The sequence below is a fragment of the Sus scrofa genome, chromosome 1, assembly GCF_000003025.6.
Source record: "Sus scrofa isolate TJ Tabasco breed Duroc chromosome 1, Sscrofa11.1, whole genome shotgun sequence".
Lineage (NCBI taxonomy): Eukaryota > Metazoa > Chordata > Mammalia > Artiodactyla > Suidae > Sus > Sus scrofa.
Genome location: NC_010443.5, coordinates 158,946,611 through 158,974,180, shown reverse-complemented (window position 1 = coordinate 158,974,180; position 27,570 = coordinate 158,946,611). Strand labels below are relative to the sequence as shown.

Below are 27,570 nucleotides of genomic sequence, written 5' to 3'. Positions count from 1 at the left end.
CAACTTCAATGTCAGCTTGGCTTCTGGGAAGAACTCAGGGGGCTACTTATTCTATTAGATGGGAAGTATTTTATTCTTTGAAAATACTCAGGTGTAGTAATTTTAACCGAATAGGCTTTTCTGGCAGTCAGTTCTATTCTCGAATTATTTTAAGAAGTGAATTTTATAACATGCTCTGAGGAGTTAAAACATGTAGACTTAAGAAGTAACTCAGTGTGCTAATGTTGGAGAGACCTTACAGAGAACCTTCAGTCTGATTTTTTAAATCAGTAAGATTGATGTGTTCTGCTTTTGTCGTAAGAATGTATTTGTTAATTATTTTCAGTTAAAATTGTGATTTAATAATGAATTTTTACCTAGGTCAAGAGCCAGCTTTTTAGGTAATTAATAGAAAAACTGAAAAGAAAAATTTACAGCTATAAGTAATTTCTAATGGTTCAATTCAGAATTTATTTAAACAATTCCATTTTTTTTTAAAAAATCACATAATTTTTAGATGTGAACTTGGACATTGGATCTGGACATGACACATGTGGAGAAACATCTTCAGAGAGCTACAGTTCTCCGTCTAGCCCACGACATGATGGAAGAGAAAGTTTTGAAAGTGAAGAAGAAAAAGACAGAGGTTTGCTCTTTGGAGGGGATGTGGGGATGGCAGAGAAAAATGTGTGCTGTCTTTTAAAATCAGTCAAACATAAATAATTTTATGGTACTATAAATGTCATTAGTGATTTTAAATTTAATTGATATAAACAGTATCTTAGATTATTCACTTAGAAGTTCCTAGGAATGTTGATTGTTTAAAAACTTATTTCACTGCATATGAAATTAAAGATAGGGTCATAACAAAATGTAGAGTTAGTGTAGGAAGATTGAAGATTTGCATATTACTAATATACATATGTTTATAATTTTTATGTCTTCTGATGGATTGACTCTTTATCATTATAAATACCCTTCTTTGTCTCTGATAACAGTACTTGTCTTAAAGTCTATTCTATCTGATAGTGAAATAGCCACTTTAACTCTTTTGGGTATTGTTTACTCTTTTGGGTATTGGGCCTCTTCTTCCATTCCTTTACTTTAAACCTGTATATGTCTTTGAATCTAAAGTGTGCTTCTTATAGACACCTTATAATTGGACTATGGGTTTTTTAGCCATTCATCCCATCTCTGCCATTTGATTGGGGTGTCCAATCTATTTAAATTTACTGTAATTATTGATAAGGTAGAATTTACATCTACCATTTTGCTTTTTGTTTTCGTATGTGCCATGTCTTTACTTATTCCTTAAAGGGAGGCTCAGTCAGTCAGAAGTGAGAGTTTAGAGCTTTCTTAGGTTTTTCCAGCCCTAGATATGAGCGTGACCTTCTAGATTCCCAGAAATCTGTTGAAGCTTTTCAGAGCTTTCATCTTTCAATTTTTCAAGTGTTTTGGTCATACACTTGTTAGCCCCAGCTGGTAATGCTGCCTCTGGCAGCCTAGTTGTTAAAACAATTGCCATAGACAAATTGTGACAAATGCCCCATGGGTAAGCAGCTATTAACACATAGTGAACTGAAGCTGCCAGTCAAATAGTGACAGTTCTTTGAGAAGGGGGCTTTTAGAGAGCTCCAAACTCATGTTTCTTGGAGTGGCTGCTAGGCTGCTAGTTTTCATAGCTACTGTAGTTGCAAGACTGTTAGTTTACAAGGTTACTTATGAGCTGGAGAAAGTGAGATGGAATTAGAGCAAGGTAAAATACTACAGTGCTTGCTGTTCTTAAAAGATTCAGCTGTTTTTCTTTAATAAACACTCCTCAGATTGCTGCAAGCCTTTAGTTAATTTCCAGAGTGCTGAAAAAGTTGACTTTGACAGTTTTTTTCCCCAGGATTCTCCTTGCTTTTTAATCAGGGGGTAGAGCATCAAAGGTCCTTATTCTGTCATTACAGAAGTGAGATATCAAAAATGTTTATGTTGAATGAGGATGTCATTCTTTACACATGACAGTGACATCTAGTTGTTTACATCTTGGTTGTAAACATCTGAATGGTACTCTCTTGGTTATAAGGTGTGTCCATGCTGGTGGACAGTATTAAATGATTCTCTTGGGCCACTTAAAAGGTCATAAAGCTCCTTAGGACACAGTGTTTCAGACATGTCTGGCTTCTTCCTGTGCAATCCACAACTCTTTTGAGATCTTAGCTTCTGGATTATAGTATCAGGCCACATCTTAGGAAAGCTATGGCAGTAATGCTGCTGTACCACATACAGTTAAAGGCAGTGTTTACTTTGAAGTTATTTTGAAGTCATACCAAATGTATCGTGCAGTGACTGCCACCAGTTCTTCTAATGTGAGGCAACTCTGTGCTTCTGATCTGCAGTTTCCTCATGAAAGAAGAAAAATGAAAGTAACTGCTCAGAGCTGTTATGAAGATTAAATGAGAGAAATTTTATGCCTTACCCAGAATAGACAAGCTTTCAGTATGTTTCATTTCACATGTTAATGCTTGATTGTGTAGGATGTAACAATAATCCATGGCTCCTAAGATAACAGTGCAGATTTGGCCTCTTAGAATTAATTGAGTTCATCTGTATGGCTAGATCACTTAGCAACAGCCCTTCCCTGTCATCGCATAGGGTAAGTTGCTGGTGGGCCTGTGTCGAGGAGCTTGCCCCTTTTCAGATAGGGTTAGCTATCAAGTGACTCAATGAGCCTTCCCTAAGTGAAGAATCATTAAGGACTTTCTGAAACCAACTGGGGTGGGGGGTATACCCTCCATGATAAAAAGTGTTAATCATTTTTAGAATTTCAAGTGCATGAGAAAGTTGCTTTGAAAGGTATGTGACTTTGTTGTTCTAGTTAGTCATAATAGGATTTTGTTTTGAGACATTGTACTTTTCAGAGTCATCACAAAAAACGAGGCAACCTATCTCTTAATAGCTAGCTGAGCCCTTATAATGCTCAGAAAACCCCTTGGGACTGTTTAAAATCAGGAGGCCATTTGCTGTGACTTAAGGAGATTTAAACAAAGCCTAATTCATACAGAAATTTAATTGATATCTGAAAAATGTTACAGCTTCTTTTGAACTTAAATGATATTTTAAACTCTGTGCTCTAATGGTTCAGATATAGATATAGAGCCTTAAGTTAATTTTTAGATAGTTTTTGTTTTGCAGCATTTGGTAAGAAACACCTCAGTTATTAAGGAGAGTTTATGCTAAAACCATTTACTCATAAATTGACTCTCTCCATTGTAATATAAATTATAATAGTCAAATTAATAACATTGTTGACATTTTGTGTCACTAAATAGGTTCTTTTTTAACCTTTCTCTAGGATCACTAGTCTCATTTGTTTTCATTGTGTTTATTTATTTATTTGTTTAATTTATTTTTTGCCTGAGAGTGCAGCATGTGGGAGTTCCTGGGCCAGGGATTGAACCCACACCACAGAGAGACCCGGGGCTACTGCAGTGACAACACCAAATATTTAACCCGCTCAGCCACCAAGGAATTCCATGATTTGTTTGTAGTATACTGTTTCAAAAATTGTTAGCATTTTAGCTGAATATAACTAGTTATTACCTTAGTAAATATGAACCTTTTAAGTACATAATGCAATTCTACTTATGCTTGTGAGCAAAAAGATGTTAAAATAGGCACTGTATTTAATTGAATGGTTTTTATACATAGTGTTAAGAGTTATCTGGGTTTATGATATTTAAACATTGTGAATTACATTTTGTGTTTTGCTTCCTTTATACCAAAAGTTAAGAAATTCAGGGAAAGCCTAGATTGAAGTTATTTCTGTTTACACACCTAAGAATGATGCAGTAATTAATAAATTGATAAATTAATAAATTAATAGATTAATTACTGCAGTAATTAATAAATTACTACATTAATAAAAATTAATGCAGTACAGTTTTGTGTCTGCCACTTTGCTGTTTTGTTTCAGGAGAAATGGCAGTGCTCTCATATTTTCCGGCTTTTGTGTTTTAACAGATTTGTTTTATGGCTATAACAGTAGCTTTAAAATTTTTCCCCCGTTGAAATATTTAAAAATAAGAATATTCTATTCTATGAAAATTCTCCTCCATTCCCTCCCTCTAGATATTTGAGTTAAATATGGTCTTGTTTGAACTCCTTTAAATTATATCATTCACATGAGACAAATGTGAAGACCTTGGGTTTGGCAGTGCAGAATATAAATCAAGTGAATTGCCTAAAATTGATTAAGGGTAAAACTATCTAATCCTTTTCTCTGTAATAAGGTGATATTAAATAAAGGTCTGTATTTTATACTGTGCTTCATTCAGTCTCCTTTAACCGCTTGTTTATTCCTCCATGGATTTTTTTTTTTAATTTAAGATTTAATTTTTCAGAGAAGTTTCAGATTTACAAAAAAATTGAAAGGAAGGTATAGAAATTTCCCTTATATCCTTACTCCCATATGTGTATAGCCTCCCACATTACCAACATCACTCACTAGAATGGCACATTGTTGACTAAGAATGAACCTACTTTGACACATCATATCACCCACAGTCCATCGTTTATCTAAGGGTTTACTCTTGGTGTTGTACTTTCAGTGGCTTTGGATAAATATATAGTGCCACATATCCATCATTGTAACATCATCCAGAGTATTTTCACTGCCCTGAAAATGCCCTGTGCTCTGCCTATTCATCTCTCTCCTGAACCCCGGCAACCACTCATCTTTTTATCGTCTCCATAGTCTTGCATGCCAGAACCTCCATAGTTATAAAATAAAATTCAAAAATTAAAAGTAGTTCAGCTTGGTAGTCAGGAAGCTGAGTGACAGACTTATTAGTTCTCAACTTCAGAGTTCATTTTAGATAGATGGGACGTTATGCTCGTGTTAACATCTGTTTATATTTGTTTTCCTCAGACACAGACAGCAATTCTGAGGATTCCGGAAATCCGTCAACAACCAGGTTTACAGGTTATGGTTCTGTCAACCAGACTGTCCCTGTCAAGCCACCTGTTCAAATTGCTTCCTTAGGAAATGACAATGCAAACCTTTTAGAAGATCCCTTAAACTCGCCCAAGTATCAGCATATTTCTTTTATGCCAGCTTTACACTGTGTCATGCACAACGGTGCCCAGAAGTCTGAGGTTGTCATCCCTCCACCCAAATCTGCTGATGGCAAAACGCTAGGTATGCTTGTTCCCAGTCCTGTTGCTATTTCTGCAATCCGGGAGTCCAGTTCAACCCCTGTGGGAATACTCGGGCCGGCAGCTTCTACTGCAGAATCAGAAAAACACCTTGAATTGCTGGCGTCCCCACTACCTATTCCATCAACGTTCCTTCCACACAGTAGTGCTCCTGCTCTGCACCTAACCATTCAGAGGCTGAAGTTGCCACCGCCACAGGGATCTTCCGAGGGCTGCACAGTTAACATCCCACAGCAGCCAACTGGGAGCCTGAGTGTCGGGTCACCAAACACTGCCTTTATTCCTGTCCACAGCCCCGGTAGTTTTCCAGGATCCCCTGTCGCTACCACGGACCCCATCACCAAATCTGCATCCCAGGTGGTCGGACTAAATCAAATGGTGCCTCCAATTGAGGGAAACACGGGGCCAGTCCCTCAGCCTACCAATGTGAAGGTAGTTCTCCCAGCAGCCGGCCTCTCAGCCGCACAGCCACCAGCTTCCTACACCTTGCCGGGCTCCCCGCTGGCCGCCGGCGTGCTACCCAGCCAGAGCTCCACCGTGCTCAGCACAGCTGCCACGTCCGTGCCGTCCGCTGGCACCGGCATCAGCCAGGCCCAGGCGACTGTCCCCCCTGCTGTTCCCACCCACACCCCCGGCCCTGCGCCCAGCCCGAGCCCTGCTCTGACCCACAGCACAGCTCAGAGCGACAGCACGTCATACATCAGTGCCGTGGGCAACACGAACGCTAACGGGACGATATTGCCACCACAGCAGGTGGGCTCAGGTCCTTGTGGTTCTTGTGGGCGAAGGTGCAGCTGTGGGACCAATGGAAACCTTCAGCTAAATAGTTACTATTACCCTAATCCGATGCCCGGACCAATGTACCGAGTCCCGTCATTCTTTACCCTGCCATCCATCTGCAATGGCAGCTACCTCAACCAAGCACATCAGAGCAATGGAAACCAACTTCCTTTTTTTCTGCCTCAGACTCCATATGCAAACGGACTGGTGCACGACCCAGTCATGGGGAGCCAAGCCAGCTATGGCATGCAGCAGATGGCAGGATTTGGGAGATTCTATCCCGTGTATCCACCTAGCGTAGTTGCCAACACAAGTGGTTCGGGGCCCAAGAAGAATGGGAACGTTTCATGTTACAACTGTGGTGTAAGCGGACACTATGCGCAGGAGTGTAAGCAGTCGTCCATGGAGGCCAGTCAACAAGGTAATCATGAGAGCTCCCAGAGGACTTGTTTTTGATGTGCCCATTTCTCCCTCCCTTACTGATCACGGTGAATCTGTTGTAGCAGAAAGAGCTGTTGTGTGTTCGTTTACGGATGTTGTGCTTTCAGTGACAAATCTTAAAATGCAAATGGTGAAACCTAGTGTAGACCCAGGTCACGAGGCACAGGGAAGTTCAAAGAAATTCAGTTTCCAATTAAGGAATAAACCGTAAAGGCACTTTTTAAGGAATATAGTGGGAATTTGCAAATCTCTTACTAGCAGCACTTTTTTTTTTAAAGCTACAATCTGATTTCATGGAATAAACCAAGTTTTTAAATACTGAAAAACTAGGAAGTGATATAGTCTGACGAAAGATTTTTAGTTATTTGAGTATATTTGTTCACAACCAGCTGGCCTCATGCGTTTTCCCCAGGCTACATTTTTCCTTCCCAGCAGACTTTTTTTAAAAAATGCTATTACATTTTAAGGAACAAAGTATTTAAGCACCGGTTGTGGGAGGAAGGAAATTTGAAATAAGTTTAATATTATTAGCACCAGAGTAAAGAAATTGTTCATAAATGAGTATGAGGAAGATATCAATTTCAGTGTAGACCTCAAACTGTTACCTTTCACTCCCCCATTATGCTTTGTCATTTTGCCAGATCTTACACAGGAAAAAAAAGTCTTAAATTGGGAGTGTGTGCTTGACATTTTTAAAGGAGAATTGAGTTGGGAAGCTTTCGGTTGAACTTAAAGCACAAACTTCCTATTCCTTTTTGAGTCACTTTATTGACCCTTGGGGAGTCGCAGTAGTGCAGTGGGAGCTGCCGGAGGAGCAGGCCCCTTTGATATCTTGTAGTGGTTTGTGATGCATTGCCTTGTACGCAGTGACTTAGCAGTTCTGTCTTTCCCGTTTTAGGCACTTACAGACTGAGATACGCACCTCCCCTCCCCCCTTCTAATGATACGTTGGATTCTGCAGACTGAAACAAGTAAAGCTTGCCTACTTAATACACTGAAGTGTGGGGAGTCATGGTTGGGGTGTGGAGGGGAGGAAAGGAAAGGTATTTTGCTTGTGTTTCTTTGTCTATACATTTCCTAGATTTCCATGCAGTTGGGATTTGTCATTTCTCTTGTCCCGACGTCCAAAACAAAAAAGAATGCATTGCTTTTGAGCCTCTGGTCTCCTGGTTCAACAACAGGCTTATCTGTATGATACATGTAATTTAAACATCCAGACAAACTATCAAAAGGAAATTGTTGATGCGTGCTTTTTTTTTTTTACACTGAATACTTGCTGTGTGCAATGTTTACTGAATCTTTAAAACTGTATTTGACCTTTTTTTTATAACACTGGTGACAGTCATATGGTTTTGAAAAAAAAAAAAACTTTGCTTCTTCCCCAGCTTTTATCACTTTTGCCCTGAACTCCACTTTTCTCCCCCACCCTCACTCTTTCCAGTGGCTGCAGGAGTGGTTGGCATTGCATTGTCCACACTTTGTAAACTACTCTGCATATAAACTGAGGGTAAATAAAATATTTTACCTTAATTGTAAGGGAGAAATAAAATTCCCCAAATAGTGTGTATATATGTAATAAACAGCACCACATAAATACATATATGCAGCGCTTGTCCAAATAAAACTAAAATAAGTGGAAGAGAAAGGAAGAAGTAAAACCATATGAAACAGAAAATATGATGTAGGAAGTGGACAAAGAGATTTTTCTTAAAAAACAGACTTTTTACTTCATCATACTTTTTTAGCCTGTTGCTTCAGAGAGACATAAAGTGAACAAACTAGTGTGAGTGTGGTTCTTCCGTGTGTTTGTGTTTGTAATGAAAGTCAACAGCCAATTACCTGTAGTCTGCCACTGTGTCACCGAAAAGAGACACTTGAGTCAAGATTCCTTTTCCTATACCACCTGTTACAGTGTTACGTTGTGTCTAAAATGTGTACGGCTTATTGCAATCTGAACAGAAGCTCTGCATTTCTCCAAAAGTCAGGTATTTATTTGTTCCCTAACCTGTCTCTCGTAGCAAAGTCACTTTTATAACAGTTTACCACTATGCTTGGTTATAATGTGAAAGACTGAATTTTGAGTGTGTTAAGATGGTATTAATCATGTCAGTGTCATGTCACTAAGTTTAATGCTGCTGTTTAAAACAAAAGGTTTTTTAAAGCCAATCTATGTACTAAATTGCTTCCAGGTAATTTTTGATTTCCTAAAGTGCACTGAGGTATCTGGAAGATGGGCTGTAGTTTGGGGGCTGCTTCGTTCAACAGCAGTGAGCAACTGCCACTGTAGGTCACAGGTTAAGGGGTGGGGCTGGGTTTGTGGCCCCACCCTCAAGACAGAACAGAAACGACAGATGGGTATTGTCTAGGGTCAAGTTGGTGCACAGCAGAGGAACTTAAATATTTGGTCTCAGTTCAGGAGCCCAACAGATTGCTAGACAAAAGGAAACACTTGAAGAAAGAAGCTTCATGGAATGCTTCATAGGTAGCATTTATATTTATAGCACCAATGTACATTTTGAAACCTTTCAGGGGTGGGAGTTAAAGGGGAAGGGGGGGGTGAAAGGGTAGATGAAAGCTTTAATTTAAAGAGAAACAAAGTTTGAGAAAGGAAATTATTTTGATTAAATATATTTTATTTGATCTGGGTATTTTTGGACCACATTATTAAATTAATTGTTAAGCTGCAGTTGAGTTGTTCAAGTGAGAGTTTTGATAAGCCCCGTATGGACCGCGTTGTGAATCACTTGCCAGTTGTACTTTATGGAGCTTATTTTATGATTTAAAAGACTGTACTGTACATAGGAGGTATGTTACCTTCTCCTTATTTGTATGTTTACCATATACTTTGATATTTGAAATGTTATGTACTGGAAAGGCCACTTATATTTCTAGAACAGATTGGATTTTATGCAACCTTTTTTCCTTGAATTAACAGCAATAAAAAAAATGGAAAAACGGCTTAAGAATCGTGCTTTATTGCAAATGTTGCAAAGTAAAAAATAGGAGAACATCATATGTGGTGGGTTTCATTTTTTTTTTTTTTTTCCTTTTTCAAGAATCAGCCCATTATTTCCTTGTAATGTGGACAGTGAATCCCAAAGTTACCATCTGGATGTTCTTCAGTTTTTCCCCAAAACAGCCTTATATGGGTCGCCTGCATGACCACTAACAGAAGAGACTGTATTTCTGTGCTTATTGAGTGTGCTGTGTGCCCGAGGCCACCATGGCGGCTCAGGGTTCTGATCACCCTAGAGATGTGTTTCTGGTTCAGGCCCTCCCATTCGAAAAGCATAGATGACCTGGTTTGCTTCAGATTTATTAGTACCAATTTGTTTTCTGGGCAGTCTGTCAATACAGTATCTTTTCTTCCATTGCTTCTGTCTTCTGTAATTTAGTCTCAAGTCGGTTTTCATGTAATCAGTAATTTATAAGAGATTTCCGAGTATCCACAGATAGGTCAGTCATGTCCTCTAGTGATGACTCGTGTCCTGTCACTCGGCCCAACCCCTCTGGTTCCCAGCGTTCCGTGCAACAGTGGACACTCAGAGTGCTTGTCCTGAGCCACTCATGAGTGTTCCCTCTGTACCCATTTGGCAGTGGGTTTGAAATGATCCCAGAACTCTGATGGTTCACAGTGCATCCACTTTCCTGTTAGTAAATATGCACCTGTGTGAAACACAGACCCACTTCAGGTTAACTCACATCTCTGGTGTCATTGCCTGTGTCCCTTAACCGTCCCTTCTTCCTCCACCCATGACACCAGGGTCACCACCACTCTAAATTTCATTATTCCCCTCTTTCCTCACATTTTACATCTCCCTTCCCCAAGTACACAGTGTATTTTTACTTTCCTTGAGCTTTACTGTTGGGTTTCCATTGCCTAGTCTTCTGTGACTGTCTCTGCTCGTCTGGTTTTACAGTCCTGATGTTACATTCCTGCAGTTTCTTCATTTTCATTAACTTTGTAGTATTCGATTGTATTGGAGGAAAACAGTACACCCACACAATTTATCCATCTGTCAACAGACATTTGGGTGGTTTTCACTTTCTTGCTGTTACAACAGGAGTGTTTTTTTTATATACAGGGGTTCTCTAGGGTATAAATCTAGGAAAACAAAGTGCTGGGTGTAGAAGTGTTCAGTTTTCCCAGATTTGCCATATGGTTTTGCAGGTGGTTTACACTCACACCAGGAGTGTGCCTTTCTCAGCCCATATCCCGACACCCTCCTGAGATGCTGTGATAGTGCCCTGGGTGGCTTGGGGTAGAAGGAAGTGTAGACTGGGAGGGTTTGTGTTAGGCTTGGTGGAGGAGGTGAGTGTGGAGAAGAGCCTGACAGTATGGGCAGGGTTTGGACAGTCCCAGCATTTGGCAAGGGGATGCCCTGGAGGCGGAGGGTGTAAGAAGAGGCATAGGACTCTAGGCGACAGGGTTGGGAAGAAGAACCTCAGCAGGGTTGGGAGGGTCTCACTCCATCTTGAAAGAGTGAGACTTGTGGTTCAGTAGGTAAGATAGAGCCAGACTGGAGAATTTGGCGTTGACTAATGAAAAACTGGATGTTGCCAAGCTTTGTATAGAGAAAAAAAAAAAAAATGTTGACAATAGTTTGTGAAACTATCAGATGGTTGAAAGAAGGCCTGGAAGTTGAGAGATCTGTTTAGGGTGAGGCAACAGGAAGGAGGATGGAAGAGGTAAGTGGAAGGAACTGGTGGGCTTCAGAGCTGCATTTTCTCTGGACAGAGATGAGATGAAGTAATGGCTTGAGAATGAAGTAATGTCTGGGAAGGGTCCACCATTAAGAAGCACCAAGAAGGTGCTCAGATGTTAGTTGAATTCAGTTTCGATGGAACAACAGAATTGTGATACTGTTTTCAGAGACAATGAGAATGTGGAAGAGTTAAGCCTGAGTAAAGGGAATGGTTCATTGGGTGGTGAGGAGCCAAGCAAATTTGTTCTTCATTATGTTAATTAAGCTTAGAGTTATGTTAAGCTTAGCTTAGAACTGTTTCAGTTCTATCCACTGGTAAAAGACGTAAAATATTCCTTGTCCTCAAAGATTAAATCCAGTTGGAGGCAGCTGTGGGCTGTATGTCCATGGGCTGAGTTGTGCAGTCCTGATTATTCAGTAGAATAAAGTATTACAAGGCAAATCTACATTTACTTTTTTATGTAAGTGTTAAACATCTAATTTTTCTGAGAAGGTTCCAGAAACATTAAAGCACAGCATAAAATTTCTTTTTTTTTTTTTCTTTTTAACAGGTAGCATCTAGTACTTAGGAGCACCAGCCAGTTGAGCTTGGAAGACACCTTTTTTCAGTTCTACATATTGATTACAAAAGCTTTCTAAGATTAAGGCAGTGAAACCAAATGGAGGCAAGCTGTGACAGTAGTTAACCCCATTACCCTTCCTTCCATTTTTCATCTCAAAGGAATAAAGAAAAATGCTGACCCCCACCCACCCCACCACGGAAAGGGCCTGTTTATTTCCAGAGAAATGAATTGAGGTCTGGGAGGTGAAGGAAGGGAGGGGTACTCTGACTTTAACCATGGTAGCCCAATCTCTGGAGCTTTCCTTAAGGATGGAAGAAAATCTGAAGCTGGGTCCCATTATGAGAATGAAGGGCTCTGGGGATCTGAGGTTGAGAGGCCGATGTAAACACAGGTGAGGTGTGTTTCGCTGCAGTGCCCTAGATCGCCTGCAGAGGGCAGCACCATCCTATCCCAGAGCACACCCACCAACTTGCCCAGTTGGGATACCTAAGGTCAATATAACATCAGTATTTTAGTTTATCACTGTGTTTGTGAATCACAGCTATTGTGCCCGTATATGCAAAAATAACATTTCTAAACTATATTGCAAGAGAAATTGACCTAATTCTTAAAAGCTGCCCTTTGGAAAATTGTGAGCTGCTACATGGGAGCATGGGTACACATGGCCTGAACTTGGTGTGTATGCAAATTTCTTAACATCTTGAAAGTAGGATGGCTTTAGGCTCCCTCCTTCCTGCTCTGGAAAGTGGGCTACATCACAAGTGGGAGGAATCAAAACCCCTGCTGTACACACCTCTTCTTCAGTGACTTCAGGCCTCAGTCTCCAGAGCTCTTAATCCCAAGATTCTGATTTTCTATTTGGAATTTTGGGGTAGGGGTGAAGTGGGGGACCGGGTGGTTCTTCATTGCTTTTCTTTTTCCTCTTGCAGCTCCAACTTGATCCACTGTAAAAGGTCTCAGCCAGCTTCTCACCAAAAGAAATTGCTAATTGGGAAGCAGCGCCACCTGGTAGGGGGATGCGGACAATGCAAGCAAGCAGATGTTACTGCCCACTGACCTAATTTAGAGAAATTTGAATGTAAGACAGAAGACATTTGAGATTGTAAGCCTGTGCCCAAAACTTTAAAGAATGTAGACAACTGGCCACAAAAGTAATTTGAGCAGTCTCCTCTTTCAGCCATTGCAATCTCAGTTTGTTATAAACATCTTAAACTCATTGATGGTACTTCAGTTTCTTTTGCAATTTCCTCTGTGCTCATTGGTTAGCACAGCTGCGCAGGAGATGGGATCTTCCTCCTCCCTATTTTACAGATTAGGAACTCGGGGTTCAGAGGTGATGAAGGCCAGGCCCTAACTTCAGATGAGTGCTTACCTCCTGCCCCACTTCCTGCCCTGCAGGTGCTTCTCCACTGAACCCAGGACAATGAATGATCTTTTAAACTGTATAGGACCATAGGCCCCCATGGTTTTAACATAGATTAAGTCCTGAGAGAAGACTGGGCTGGGTCCTGGTCAGTCAGAATGTCTCTTTCCTGTGTCTCTACTGGGTGAGACACTGGGTGAGAGAAAGTTTGCAGAGCTGAAAAACCTTGAAGCTTTTAGGCTTTAAGCATTTGCCTGTCTCAGATGAATTCAAGGAGCAGCAATTCTTGCCTACCTCCAGTATTTTAAACATGCACCATCCTCTCTTGGCACACTAAGTTTTGCTCTGCAAAGGTTTTTATTATCCTCAAGTGTCTCAGTAAATTGAGCATTCAGTGAATATTCCATTAATTTCAAGACTTCAGAATTTAAGAAACAAAGTAGCAGGGCACACAGAAAAGAGGTCTCACCACTGATGTTTTTAAAACTCTGACATTTGCGCATAGGTTATCCCAAGCACTCCCTCCCTCAAAAGACACTCTAAAGGCCTAGAGTGCCAGTGGCAAAGTCACCTTTAAGCAGGACCCGTGACAGTCACTCCCACCCCTAGAGCCTTTCAGAATGCTAAGAATGCCGCCAGGTCACCTAGCACTTAGCACTCATTCTCGATAATGTGTCAGGGTTGGGTCACGTTTGTGTCACGGCACCTCATTGCCCACTGGATGCCTTCATCAGGTGAACTTGTACCAGAGGTGGCACCAAAAAGCCTTGTTCCCAGCACCCACCCACCATGACCTTCCCCAGGCTCATTTACAGAATGGGGGTAACATTCACTTTGTTAGAATAGGTACAAAGATCGAATCTGGCAAAATACATTAAGCACTCAAATGTCTAACACACAGTAGGTACACAGTGAATTCATGATGATAGCAAACACCTTAATGCCCAGCAGGGACCAGACACACTTCAGCCTCAAAACAACCCTATGAGGTGGGTACTCTGCCATTTTACAGTTGGGGAAATTGAGGCATAGAGGCTCACTACATGGCCGAGGGCACAGGGCAATTCAGTGACAGGGCTGCACTGGAACGTGCCACTCTTAGCTGCTGGGCTCCTGCGCTTCTTTGTGCCTGGACACACGCTGTTACAAGCAAGATGTGATGGTGCAGAGCACCCTGCACTGGTGGCAGGCCGGCAGGACTCAGGCCGGCTCTGCCATAAGCTCCATCTTGAACAGCAGGCCCTCCTGGACCCTCATTTCTTCTACCCAAAAAGCTGAGCACTTGTTTGGAAAATGGTAAAAACTGAGCTAAATGACCAGAATTCTGTGGCTTGAAGCTTGCTTTTTCACTTTAAATGATTTATCAATTTTTAAAATAATTTTTCACCTTTAAACTTATTTTTGTTTTAACTGATTTGAAGTTCTTTGTGGGTGTGGTCAGGAACACAAACCCCAGCTGTCACCATATGCTCTGGGGAGGGGAAATGTTTCCAGGTCCCCAGGGGACAGACCCCAGTGCAGCAGGCTGGGCACTAGGCGGCAGCACCGAGACCTGACTGCACAATCTCAACCTGGAGCCGGTGCTCTGCCCTCTGGCAAGTTTCTAGGCTCTTCGTAATTTTTGCTTTCTTGGGCCACACCAGCAGCCTATGGAGGTTCTCAGGCTAGGGGTCCAATCAGAGCTACAGCTGCCAGGAACTCCTGGCTCTTCGCTGCTTGTATTGATAAGGTTGTCGTGGTGGGGGTGCTTTCAGTCCAAAAGCAAAGCTTATGTACCGAGTCTTGTGCTGAAGAACATAGAGTTAGCCACAGCTCACAGGTGGGCATTGCAGAAGGATCAGGAAACTCAGCTAAGGATCAGGTCCTCAGCTAAGAATGGTTTTTACAGCTTTAAATGGTTGAAAAGAATAATTACTCATGACACACAAAAATTAGATGAAGTTCAGATTTCAGTGTCCACAAATAAAGCTTCTTGGAACCTGCCACTCTGGTTTGTCTTGTTATGGCTGCCTTTGCTGGGAATGGCCGAGCCAAGCCCGTATGACACCGACCAGTTGGCCCTCAGCGCTTGAGAGACTTACTCTGTCCATTTATGAAAAAAGCTTGCCGACCCCTGACATGCATCAGTCTCATCTAAATGAGGATGTGTGGTTGAAGGTGCTCCGTGTGAGTGTAGGAAGTTGCACTCTCCTTTTTGGTGCCGCATCTTAGCACAGTGAGATCGAATCTGGTGCACATGTTCAGCAGCCATTGGCAGATAGTTTTTGGCTGGGAAACCAGTGTAGTGAGGCATGACCAGCTACAACCTGGTGACCAGACCTGCGATATCAGTGAGTGGAGAGGTGACCTCTGCCTGCTGAGAACTGGGGAAGACTTTTCAAAAGACACAACGTTTCTGTTGGGCCAAAAAGGAAGAAGGGAGATATTAGTGAAAAGATGAGAGAAGGCAGAGACAATGTCGAGGAAAATGAATTTCAGAAAAAGCCCTGTGGTGGAGCGTTGGGTAAGGAGGTGAAGGGCAGTGGTGCTGGCAGAGCAGGGGGCAGGGTAGCAGGGCAATCCACCCTCAGCCCAGGAGGGAGCCAGGATGAGAAGCAGCTCTGAAAGGGAAAAACCTGGGTTCTTCTGCTCATACTGAATTTGTGCGGCTTGAGTGATGCCTGGTCACCTAGTGCTTGTCTCAAAGTGTGGCCGAGGGTCACCTGCAGCAGAATCACCTGAAGGTCTTAACTAAAAGCACAGACTTCTCAACTCTCCCTCACCCAAACTCAGGCCTGGAGAATAGAAGTTCCCAAATTTTGTTTTGGTGGGTGTGGGGGAGGGCAAAGCATATCCGTCACAGAAGGCTGAGGAGGAGAGTTCAGATCCTGGGTAGATGTGTCCTGATCCAGAAGATAGATTTGGAGTGAAATGGTCCTTGTTGCCACGTGCAGTAAAAATCAGGAATCGTGGCTGTGGACTTGACACTCACAGGGTCCCTGGTGACTTTACAACACTTTGGGACGAAAGGTGGGGAGTGGGCAGGGGACTGAGCAGGGCCAGGCGGGCAGGAGGATGTGAGGATGGAGCAGGTGCCACCTGCATGTTGTGACTGGGTGGGAGAAGGGACCTTATGGCCCCTCTCATCTCTATGAGGGTGTGGGGAGGCGGGGGTGGGAGGAGAGGGACTGGATCCAGAACTGCCTGGAATGGGAGTTGCCAGCACTGAGTTGCCCAGAAGGGTCACCTGAGGTTGGATTTTTCTCCAGTGAGGGGGAAGCCGGGTGTGAAAAGCACGGAGACTTGTGGGGATGGCACTGCCCTCTCCGGCTTTTCCTTTCTCCCCATTACTCTCCTAACAAGCCCCCAGCTGTCTCCTCGGGTGCCATGGCCCAGGGGCTCCACCGTGGCCCGCAGGATCCTGCTACCTCCCAGCCTGCTCAGCCTTTGCTTTACCGAACCTTTACTGGGTTCTGTCCCCAGTTTCCAGGGCATGGCTCCCACGCTGAGTCCCAGGAGACCCAAACCTTGTCCACTAGTCACAGCTACTTCTCTGGTGACTCGCAGCAGCCCAGCAAGCCCAAGATGCAGAGAGTCCCCGGGGCCACCAGAGGCGCTGTCTTTACAGGGGCCGTCAAGTAGCCCCCTGGGAAAACCCCTGGATTTACAGATTTAAGGAAAGGTGAGTGGCTGAAATTTGCCTTTCACTGTGTCAGAGTGAGGGGAGGGAGTGCAGTTAGCTAAACTTCAGAGCACAAATTCAATTTCTGTGGCAATGTTTAAACCTCCAGGACAGGCACTTTCCAAACATTTCAGAAGGAGCAGACAAATAAATGATATTATAATTCTCCTATTTTTCAGGACAACTAACCTCCCGCTAGTTGCTACTTATTTATTTCTTTGTTTTTAAGGTAACTATTACTTATTTGCAAAAATCTTCTTTTACACTTTTTGATAATAGCAATCAATTTTATTTATTTATTTATTTATTTATTTTTTTTTTTGTCTTTTTGCTATTTTCTTTGGGCCACTCCCGTGGCATGTGGAGGTTCCCAGGCTAGGGGTCGAATCGGAGCTGTAGCCACCGGCCTACGCCAGAGCCACAGCAACGCGGGATCCGAGCCGCGTCGGCAACCTACACCACAGCTCACGGCAACGCCGGATCGTTAACCCACTGAGCAAGGGCAGGGACCGAACCTGCAACCTCATGGTTCCTAGTCGGATTCGTTAACCACTGCACCACGACGGGAACTCCGCAATCAATTTTAAATATATAATCAGTGTACATTCCAAAATGCATATTAGAAAATGCAGGTACATGAGAAAAATAAAACTAAAAAGGAATACACAGAAACTTAAAATGTCTTTTCTATTATTGTTGGAACACCCTACTCATCACTGATATGTAACCAGACTTCAATTCTCTTCATGCTTCTTTGAAAGATTTTCTTTTCTGAGATCTTTTTATTTCATTAAATACTAATATAGTAATAAATCAAAGCCAATTATTTTTTAAAAAATTTGGTGGTTCCCAAGTTCCATAAAATAAGATTTATCCATAGGATAAAATTTGTGCCATTTAACAGAGCATAAAATGCACCCTATGATCTTACCTTTGCTTAGCACTCTAGCCTTATCTCTTAATACTCATTAATCTCCAGCACTTAGTTGCTACTTTTTTATAAAAGCAGTATAATGTAGTGCTTTGAATTCTATGGCTATCACCTGAGCTGTGACCTCTGAGCAAGTTCCTTTACCTGAAAACAGATTACATGAGTGTCCACCTCCTAGGGCTTTGCGAAGGTTACAACATTCAAACGTGGTGCCAGGCACACAGGGAGCACTGACACATTGTTGTGTTTCCTTTAAAAATGTTTTCTTATTCAAAACCTGCCTTCCTATTTTAGGGCCTGTCAAAATTAGGAATCCCTCCCTTCCTTGGATTAGATTGTGCTGTGTTCCTTTGTCTGTGTTAGCTACTATTTTTATTTCACATAATTGCAGTCATCCCATACATGCACTTTTTTAAAGTAATTGATGAGTCAATATTGATATTTTTTTTACTAAAGTCTTGCATCAGGGTTCACACTTGGTCTTGTACATTCCGTGGGTTTTGACAAATGTCTAAGGACACATATCCACAGTTGCAGCATCACACAGAGTAGTTTCACTGCCCCCACCACCTCCCATGCTCTGCTTCTCCATCCCTCCCTCCCACCCCTGTCAACCACTGCTCATTTTACTGTCTCTCTAGTTTTCCCTTTTCCAGAATATCATATAGTTGGAATCATACAATGTGTACGTAGCCATTTCAGATGGGCTTCTTTCACTTAGTAATATGCATGTAAGTTTCTTCTATCCGTGGCTAGATAGCTTTTTTTCTTTCTTTCTTTCTTTCTTTCTTTTTTCCTGAATAATCCATTGTCTGGATGTGCCCGTTTGTTTATCCATTCACCTACTGAAGGACATCTTGGTTGCTTTTATTTTTTTTTATTTTTTTTATTTTTTTTGTCTTTTGTTGTTGTTGTTGTTGCTATATCTTGGGCCACTCCCGCGGCATATGGAGGTTCCCAGGCTAGGGGTCGAATCGGAGCTGTAGCCACCACCCTATGCCAGAGCCACAGCAACGCGGGATCCGAGCCGCGTCTGCAACATACACCACAGCTCATGGCAACGCCGGATCGTTAACCCACTGAGCAAGGGCAGGGACCGAACCCGCAACCTCATGGTTCCTAGTCGGATTCGTTAACCACTGCGCCACAACGGGAACTCCTTGGTTGCTTTTAGGTTTGGGCAGTTATGAATAAAGCTGCTCTAAACAACGGTGTGCGGGTTTTTTTGTGTGGACGAAAGTTTACTTGGGTAAATACCAAGGAGGGCAGTTGCTGGATCACACAGTAAGATATGTTTCATTTTTTAAGAATCTGTCAAACTGTCTTCCGAAGTGGCTGCCCCGTTTCCATTCCCAGCTGCAGTGAACGGGAGTTCTTGTTGCTCCACATCCTCACCAGGATTTGGTGTTATCACTGCGTTGGATCTTAGCCATTACAGTGAATACATAGTCACACCTGATCGTGTGAATTTGCGATTCCCTAATAACATACGATGTGCAGCATGTTTATTTGTCATCTTTTTTGGTGAAGGGTCTGTTCAGATCTTTTGCTGAGTTTTTAAATTGGGTTGTTTGTTTTCTTTGAGGTGTTAAGAGTTCTTTGTATATTTTGGGTACCAATCCTTTGCCTGATACGTGTTTTGCACATAATTTTATCCTTGTGTCTTCATTCTTTCAGTGCTGTGGTCTTTTCATTGTGATGAAATGGGAATGTGAGGACACCAAGGGACAGACACCAGTCAGAGGGTTGCACTCTCTTCTTACATGCATCAGATGCAGCGCCAGGCAGTCTCCCCTCCTGCGGTACTTCCTGTGTGTTGAGCAGCATCAGGAGTGAGGTCCCCTAGTGGCTGCCAAGGCCTCTGCCTGGAGCTGGCAGCTCCCTTGTCAGCCAGAGTGGGACCCTGGAAGCTTTCAGGTCCCTCCCCTGCAGGGACAACCAGGCACTGTATTAGTGGGCTGGGCCACTGCTGACCCTTTTGTTACTTGCCCGGAGTGACATCCCCAACCTTCTTCAACCTTATATTTAGGACACAAAGGACTTTGTTTTCTCCCAGTGCGTTTACAGAGACGTGCAGAGCAAATGAAGTAAGCCGCTTCCACCTTGGGCTTCAAGCAGATCTCCTGTGCTTCCCGATGCGAATGGGCCCCCTTTGTGGAACGCATACACAGACCTTGGTGGGGCCTCCGTGCCGCAAAAGGCAATAGTGCTTCTCCCTGAATGGAACGTGGTCCTGCCACAGTGGGCAGAAGTTCAGTACCGACAGGCTTTGCCCATGCGTCTTCAGATCACTCTGCCCACCCCGCCCACCTCCTGATAAACTGATGCACCATCCTAGTGCTTCCAGATAGCCGAGTACCTTCTCTGGAGTTCAGTATCAAAAGAGGTTATATTTCTGGCTCCAAGGAAAAACCTGGCAAAAGGAAATGAGTTGATCTAGATTGGCTATGGTCCTGGCAAAAATAAATCATTGTGCCCAGCTTGTTCTGGATCCCAGTTTCTTTTCTTTATTTTTTTTTGGCAGCACAGCAGTGATCCAAGCCAAGCCACTGCAGTGACAACACGGAATCTTTAACCTGCTGTGCCATCAGGGAACTCCCCAGTGTCCTCTGAAATCAGACTTTCCAGCTAATAGAAAGTAGAGGTGTTTCTACTCTGGCAAAGATGTTTGTAATTCTTGATTGACAGCAGTTGGAGGGAACAGTTGACCTTTCACGTGGACAGAATTGGTGGCACAAAGTGCTTCTCCCAGTGCCACCCGCCCAGGGACACCTACGGGGAGCTGTGAAGTGTAGACTCCAGGCCCCTTCTCCCCACTTCCCCTACTGGCACTGCACAGAATGACTGGCAGAGGGCCTGCTGTGCTGTGCGGCCTGCACATTCCCTTCAGATGCACAAAATTTTGAATATCATTAAGTTAAAAGCACAAACTTAAGCAGCCTAAAAACCTGGATTTCGATCTTAACTCTGTCACCCAGTGGCCGTGCAACTTTGGAGAGATATTTAAATGGTTTTATTCTTATCTGCAAAATAGCAATAATAATATGGGGTTGTGGAGACCGCCCAGATGCCTGCACAGCTCAAGTAAATGTGCCCTGAGACACAGGAGAGGTCCTCAGAGGACAAGGAAATGGATTTCCAAAAGTTTAGAATGTCCCCCTCCCCTACTGCTGTGTTTTGTTTCCTACAAAGTAATAATGACTAGCTTTTATTTCATCCTTATCATGTATCAGGCATAATCCTAAGCACTTCCATGTATTATTAACCCTCAGACAATCCTATGAAATAGGTATAATTATGATAGGTTTTTTTTGTTGTTGTTGTTTTTTTTAAGGCCACACCTTTGGTAATGGAAGTTCCCCCAGGGTTAGGGGTCAAATTGGAGCTGCAGCTGCAGACCCACCCCCCAGCCACAGCCATAGCAGCATCAGATCCAAACCACATCTGCTTCCTGTGCTGCAACTTGTAGCAACACCAGCTCCTTAACCCACCAAGCGAGGCCAGGGATCAAACCTGTATCCTTGCGGATACTATGTCTGGTTCTTAGCCCACTGAGCCACAACAGGAACTCCTATGATACCCATTTTATAGATGAAGAAGTGGAGGCAAGGACAGGTTAAACACCTACTAAGTTGCCAACTCGGGATTTGAATACAGGACCTCAGAGTCTGGGGCTCTCTCTCCTCCTCAGGCCTTTAGCCCTTAAAAACTTGATGATAAACTGATAGAAATTGAAGCCTACTTACTGAGAAACAGTAGAGTTTTAACTCCTCTTCAGCAACACGTGGTAAGAATGGAATGTTCAGTTAATTATTATTGTGAAGTCTAAGGCAGAGTCAAATGTTTTCTCTGATGAGATAAATAGTATCTTTTCTGAGGTGCTCACAGTCTAAACCTGAGATATCCAATCTGGTAACCAGTAGCCACAGATAGTTATTTAAATATAAATCAATTGATCCATGGAGGAGAGTAGAGAGTCTAGACACAGACCCACACGTATCATAAACTGATTTTCCATAAAGGTACAAAGGTAATTCAATGGAAAAAGGATAGTCTTTTCAAAAGGATTGGCTATATATATATGTGAAAAACTGACCCTCAATTCCTATCTTGTACCATATACAAAAATTAACTCCAAACGGACTATAGATCTACACGTAAAAGCAAAAACTATAAAATCTGTAGATGAAAACAGAGAGAAAAACCTTTGTGACTTTGGGTTAGTCAGACAAAGATTCTCAGATGTTATACCAGAAACATGATTTCATAAGAGAATAAATAAGACTTCCTCAGAATTAAAACTCTTCTCTTTGAAAAACATTTGTTTGTTTTCCCTTTTTAGTGCCACACCTGTGGCATATGGAAGTTCCCAGGCTAGGGGTCAAATTGGAGCTGCAGCTGCCAGCCTATGCCACAGCCATAGCCACAGCAAGACGGACTCTGAGCCTCATCTGTGACCTACACCACAGCCCAGGGCATCACCAGATCCTAAACCCACTGAGCAAGGCCAGAGATTGAACCCTCATCCTCATGGATACTAGTTAGATTCTTAACCTGCTGAGCCACAATAGGAACTCCTGAAAAACACTGTTAAGAAAATAAAGGAGTTCCCGTCGTGGCACAGTGGTTAACGAATCCGACTAGGAACCATGAGGTTGCAGGTTCGATCCCTGCCCTTGCTCAGTGGGTTAACGATCCGGCGTTGCCGTGAGCTGTGGTGTAGGTTGCAGACGCAGCTCGGATCCTGCGGTGCTGTGGCTCTGGCGTAGGCCGGTGGCTACAGCTCCGATTCAACCCCTAGCCTGGGAACCTCCATATGCCGCGGGAGCGGCCCAAGAAATAGCAACAACAACAAAAGACAAAAAAAAAAAAAAAAGAAAAGAAAAGAAAAAGACAAATATTTGCACATCAGGTTTTTGATAAGGGACTTGCATCTAGAATATGTAAAGAACCCTCAAAACTCAATAATAAGAAAACAGCATAATGAAAAACAGGCAAAAGATATGAACATCTCACCCAAGAAGATAAACCAGTGTCAATTAAGCCCATGAAAACATTCTCAACATCATGAGACATTAGGGAAATGCAAATTAAGGCCACAATAAGATACCACCATGTTCCTACTAGAATGGCTAAAATTAAAAAGATGACGATGTTGGCCATGCTGTAGAGAAACAGGTGGGAATGCAAAATGGTATGACCGCTTTAGAAAAGTTTGCCAGTTTCTTAACAAATTACACATACTCCTACCATGATCCAGCCATTCTGCCTTTAGGAATTTACCCAAGAGAAATGAAAGCCTGCATCTATACAAAGATTTGTGCAAGAATGTTCAAAGACATTTTATTTGTCCATAGAAGCTGGGAACAACCCAAATCTCCATCGATAAGTAAAATTTCTAGCTCCAAACAGTGGAACATTACTCAGCAATGAAAAGAAACAAACTGGGACACACAACATGAATGCATCCAAAATAATTTTGCAATGTGAAAGAAGCCTACCCCCCCCAAAAAAAAGTACAGACTGGGTGATCACATTTACATAATATCCTGGGAAATGAAGACTAATCTCTAAGGCAGGAAGCAGAACAGTGGTTCCCTGAATGGGGGTGGGGAGGCAAGGATGGAAGGATTACCATGGAGCAGCAGGCATATTCACTTGATTGTGGTAATGATTTCACAAGTATATATGTCAGAACATCAGTTTTTATACTTTATGTGCAGTTCATTGATGTCTTTCATATCTCAAAATAATTTAAGTTTTTGTACATAAATTTTAAATTCTGTTCCTTAATCACACTAGCCACATATCAAATGCTCAAGAGCCACATAGGGACGCTAGTGGTGTCTATACGGGAGAAAAACAATTCCATCGCAGGAGAAAGTTCTGATGAGTAGTGCTGGTCCAAACAGTATCCCCTGTTCCAGTCTGGCAAGGAGTTCTAATAAAGAAGAATGTTCCTTCTGGCCCAAGTGGCCACGGCCCCTCTTGTCTACAGAGCAAAATGGAGATGGGGGAAGGGTGTTTGTCAAGCAATCATCTGCCATTAGGACAGGCCATTGGAAAGGGGCCAGGTGGCAGGTGCAGCCACTCCCACACCTGCTGAGGATTCTGAACTGGTTAGGTCCTGTTAAGTCACTTGGGAGGAGAGAAGGGGAAGGGGGTAATCAGGAGCAGAGATGCGGCTGATAATGGTGGAATGGTAGAAAGTTCAGTTTCCTCTAGCAAACTTTTGGTTCAAACTGGGTGAGGGAAACAAGGCCCAGAGATGGGAAGGGAGGGACCCAAGTCTCACCAGGATTCAAGAAGAAAGCCAGAGCCAGGAGGATCCAGGTCTCCTGATGCTGGGAATCTAGGTTATGATGATTAGAAAAATAAGTAGAAAGTATAATTGAGTGACTGATAATGGTGAGCACTCCCGTTTCTTCAGCAGGACCAATTGAGAGTGTTGGTATTTTGCCTCCTAGTTCCTCCTCCAACTGGTGGACCGACCGACCGACCGTAAATAGTCACCTACTCAGTGTGGACTGGGGTCCGCCTGGGGAAGCCACAGCATTCTCAGAATGATGTTGTTAAGTGTGTCGAATCGCACGCTTAGAATTACAAAGAAAACCAATGGTATTAAAATTCAGTTTTGTGCCCGGAACCTAAGGACCACGGATGTAACTGCAAAGGGAAATGAGGCCACTCCTTGACTCCATTTTGACAGTTAGGCAGTTCTCACCCCAGATTTCAAAAATGCAGTCCATCAAGGAGTTCGGCTTCCCTGGAAAGTGGGCCTTTTGGAGACCAACGGAAGGAACTGAGGCCGCAAGAGAATCGCCAAGGAAAATCCGGCTTCCTGCCTTCAGTTCTGGCCGCCAAGTCCTCTGGCCTGTCCTGTGACCAAGCTCGCCCCCCACCTCCCACACCGACACCCAGTCCCCAAACATACATCTTTGAAAATATCCAACAAAAACGCGCGTGGGTCTAGCCTCAGGGCTGCGCTGGGATAGACCCCTCCCCTGGGACGGGATCGCGCCAGATTTGGCAGCGCAGGAACCAGAGGCGACGAGGGCCAGGCGGGGTGGGTCCGCATCCTGCAGGGAAGCCCCCTGGGGATGCCGCACCCCGGGCCTCGCGGCTGCCGCTGCAGGCGCCAGGAAGGCGCTTCGGGTTGCTTGGCCGAGCCGTCTGACCCGCGGGCCCCGCCGTCCGGGGCCCAGACTCGTCACCGCCCCCCGCGGGAGCTTTGCGGCCAGCGTGTAGCGGGCTGACCTCGGCGCCCCTGGAATTGACTGGCGGGCGAGAAAAGGAGCCCTGGTGACCCCCGCGGCCTCGCCCCTCCCTCTCTCCTTTCCCCAGCCGCACCGGCGCGCCGACGCTGCTCTGCGCTTCTCCCAATTCATTTTAGGAGTGAAAGAGACGCCCGGGGGTGTCAGCCGGGCGCGCCGCCCCCAGGGCTGTCGTAATGGCGGAGTCGAGGATGCTAAACGTCCCTCCCGAGTGCGCAGCAGCCCAGACCACCGAGGGTGTCCCTCCGGAAAGGCCACAGGTCCCCAGAGGAGGCCGAGCGCCGCAGAGCCGAGAGCCGCGGAGTTTGGCCCCAAGCCTGCACCACCTGCTCTTCAGAGTGTCCATGTGTGCGGGTGGTGAAGACGGTGAGAGGCGGGCCTTTCCAGGAGGCTCAAGACAGTTTCCCCAGGGCTAGTCTAGAAAGTGCTCCTCTTGCCCCTTCAAATGGTCCCTAGCACCACATCTGGAACCGTCCATGGCCACAAGGCCTGGAAACTTTCCCTTTGGATGTCTTCTCCCATCCTGCATCCCACCCACAATGCCCATGCTGTCTCTGCCCTCGGGTTTGGAATCTTGGTATTTGGACATCCTGAATTGAGCAGGGAGGGATTTGGACCTGGGAATATCTGGAAAATAACAATGTCTGCATATAAGAAACTCGGTTAATGTTATGTGAATGAATGAAGTGAGTCACCATCCCCCACCCTCGGCGGTTCCCTCTGTCCTTCTGCTAATAGAAAAACGGTGTGTGCGTTCCCTAAGTGGGCCTTCTAGGACCACAGCCCTGATGAGAAGGCATTATGAGGGCTTTACACCCCTGAATTTTTTCCCCTTGAGACAAGAGAGGGATGTTCAAAGCCCTTAACCTTAGAACAAGCAGAGAGGGAAGGCAGAGAGGAACGCTTTGAAAGCAAAAGCAAATGGCCTTATTTGCTTTAAGAAGGATACAGGAGTTCCTCTTGTGGCTCAGTGGGTTGAAAACCCAACATAGTGTCCCTGAGGATGCAGGTTCCATCCCTGGCCTCACTCAGTGGGTTAAGGATCAGGCGTTGGGGCAAGCTGTGGGCTATGGCCAGAAGGTGCGCCTGGGATCTGGTGTTGCCCACGGCTATGGTATAGGCTGCACCTGTAGTTCCCATTTGATCCCTTAGCCTGGAAACTTACATATGCTGCTGGTATGGCCCTAAAAATAATAAATAAAAATGGTTCATATAAAACAAAGATATGTTCAAAATAGTATATATTTTTTGAAAAGTATAAACAGTTGAAATCCCTAATTCCAGAGCCCCAATTTTATTTCTCTCCCCAGGGATAACCACTGTACTCAACCTCATCCCACTGCCCCTTGACCTCTGCCTCCAGCTTCTGGCTATTTTCCGCAAGAGACAGTCTGCCTGCAAGCCTCTTGCTTGTTATTCCCTCCAGAACACACCCACCCCCTTTCATTTCCCTTTATTTTAAAGATATGAAATTCATATGATAAAGTGCATAAGCCTTGAAGTGTGCAGCTCAATGAATTTTTACCTATTTTCTACACATATCTTCACCCAGATCAAGATGCAGACTATTTCCAGCATCCTGGCTGCCCGCACCCTCCCCTGAGGTAAGCACTGCTCTGACCTCCATGGCCTCAGAGTCCTTTTGTCTCCAGCACTTTCTGTGGGAACTTGTTCCCATCCTCCAGGTCTCAGCTCAGATGTCACCTCCTCTCCCATTCCTTTTGACAGCACTGTTCTGGGCCTTTCCTTCAGAGCCCTTCAAGGTTTGCAATTTGTTTACTTGTTTCCTGTTTGTCTCCCCAGCTAGAAGGTAAGTCCTTTCCTATTCACTGCTATCTCCTGAACCCTAAGCCCAGATATTCAATGAATATTTACTCGATGAATGAATACTCGTGTGAATGAGAGGAGGAAATGCTCCAGGTATCAAATTACAGGGTTCTGAATCCAAAACTAAAATCATACTTGTTCAAACGCCTACACCTGAGGCCTCTAGGCTTCTGGTTATAAAGACAACATTCACCAAATTCATATGTGAAGACTTAGAAATTGTGGGGTTGTTCCAGTCTGCCTGGAAGCAAAAAGTAGGCTAATTCTTACCCTCTATAACAGGTTTGCTTTCTCCGCCAAGACTGGGCTTTCGCTTTATATTGTTGAATCACTGTTTTATAAAACAACTTCACTTTGGCTGCATAAAAAGACTCTCTACAGTGGTAATCTCTTTTGGAGTGATAGATGATGATGTTTTTAAAACATCCTTTATATTTTGTTATGTTTTTTAAAACGAACACATACTACTTAAAAATTTTTTAATTGTGATAAAATACGCATAACATGAAATTTACCATCTTAACCATATTTTAAGGGTACATACAGGTCAGTAGTTCTGAGCGCCTTCACACTGCTGTGCAACCAGTCCCCAGAATTCGCTTCAGCTTGCCCAGCTGAAACTCTGTAGCCATTAAACAAGTCCCCCGTCCCAATTTCCCCAGTCTTTGGCAAACATCATTCTACTTTCTGTCTTTATGAATTTGACTACTCTTGGAAACTTATGAAAATGGACTCTGCAGTCTTTGTCTTAGGGACAGGTTTCTTTCACTTAGCATAACGTCTTCAAGGTCCATTCATGTCATAATGTGTCAGAATTTCCTTCCTTTTTCTGGCCGAATAACA

The 27,570-nt window shown here is 43.7% G+C and overlaps 1 protein-coding gene across 1 annotated transcript in view; it reads left to right on the top strand.

The window, feature by feature from the left end:
• The window catches only part of ZCCHC2 (zinc finger CCHC-type containing 2), a 57,328-nt gene extending 47,963 nt beyond the window's left edge, over nt 1-9,365 (top strand). Inside the window, exons 12-14 of the mRNA XM_021099630.1 lie at nt 497-625; nt 4,895-6,382; nt 7,301-9,365. Of these exons, the coding sequence (XP_020955289.1) occupies nt 497-625; nt 4,895-6,382; nt 7,301-7,368 (1,685 nt within the window). The 3' untranslated portion in view covers nt 7,369-9,365. The remainder of the gene's footprint in view (nt 1-496; nt 626-4,894; nt 6,383-7,300) is intronic.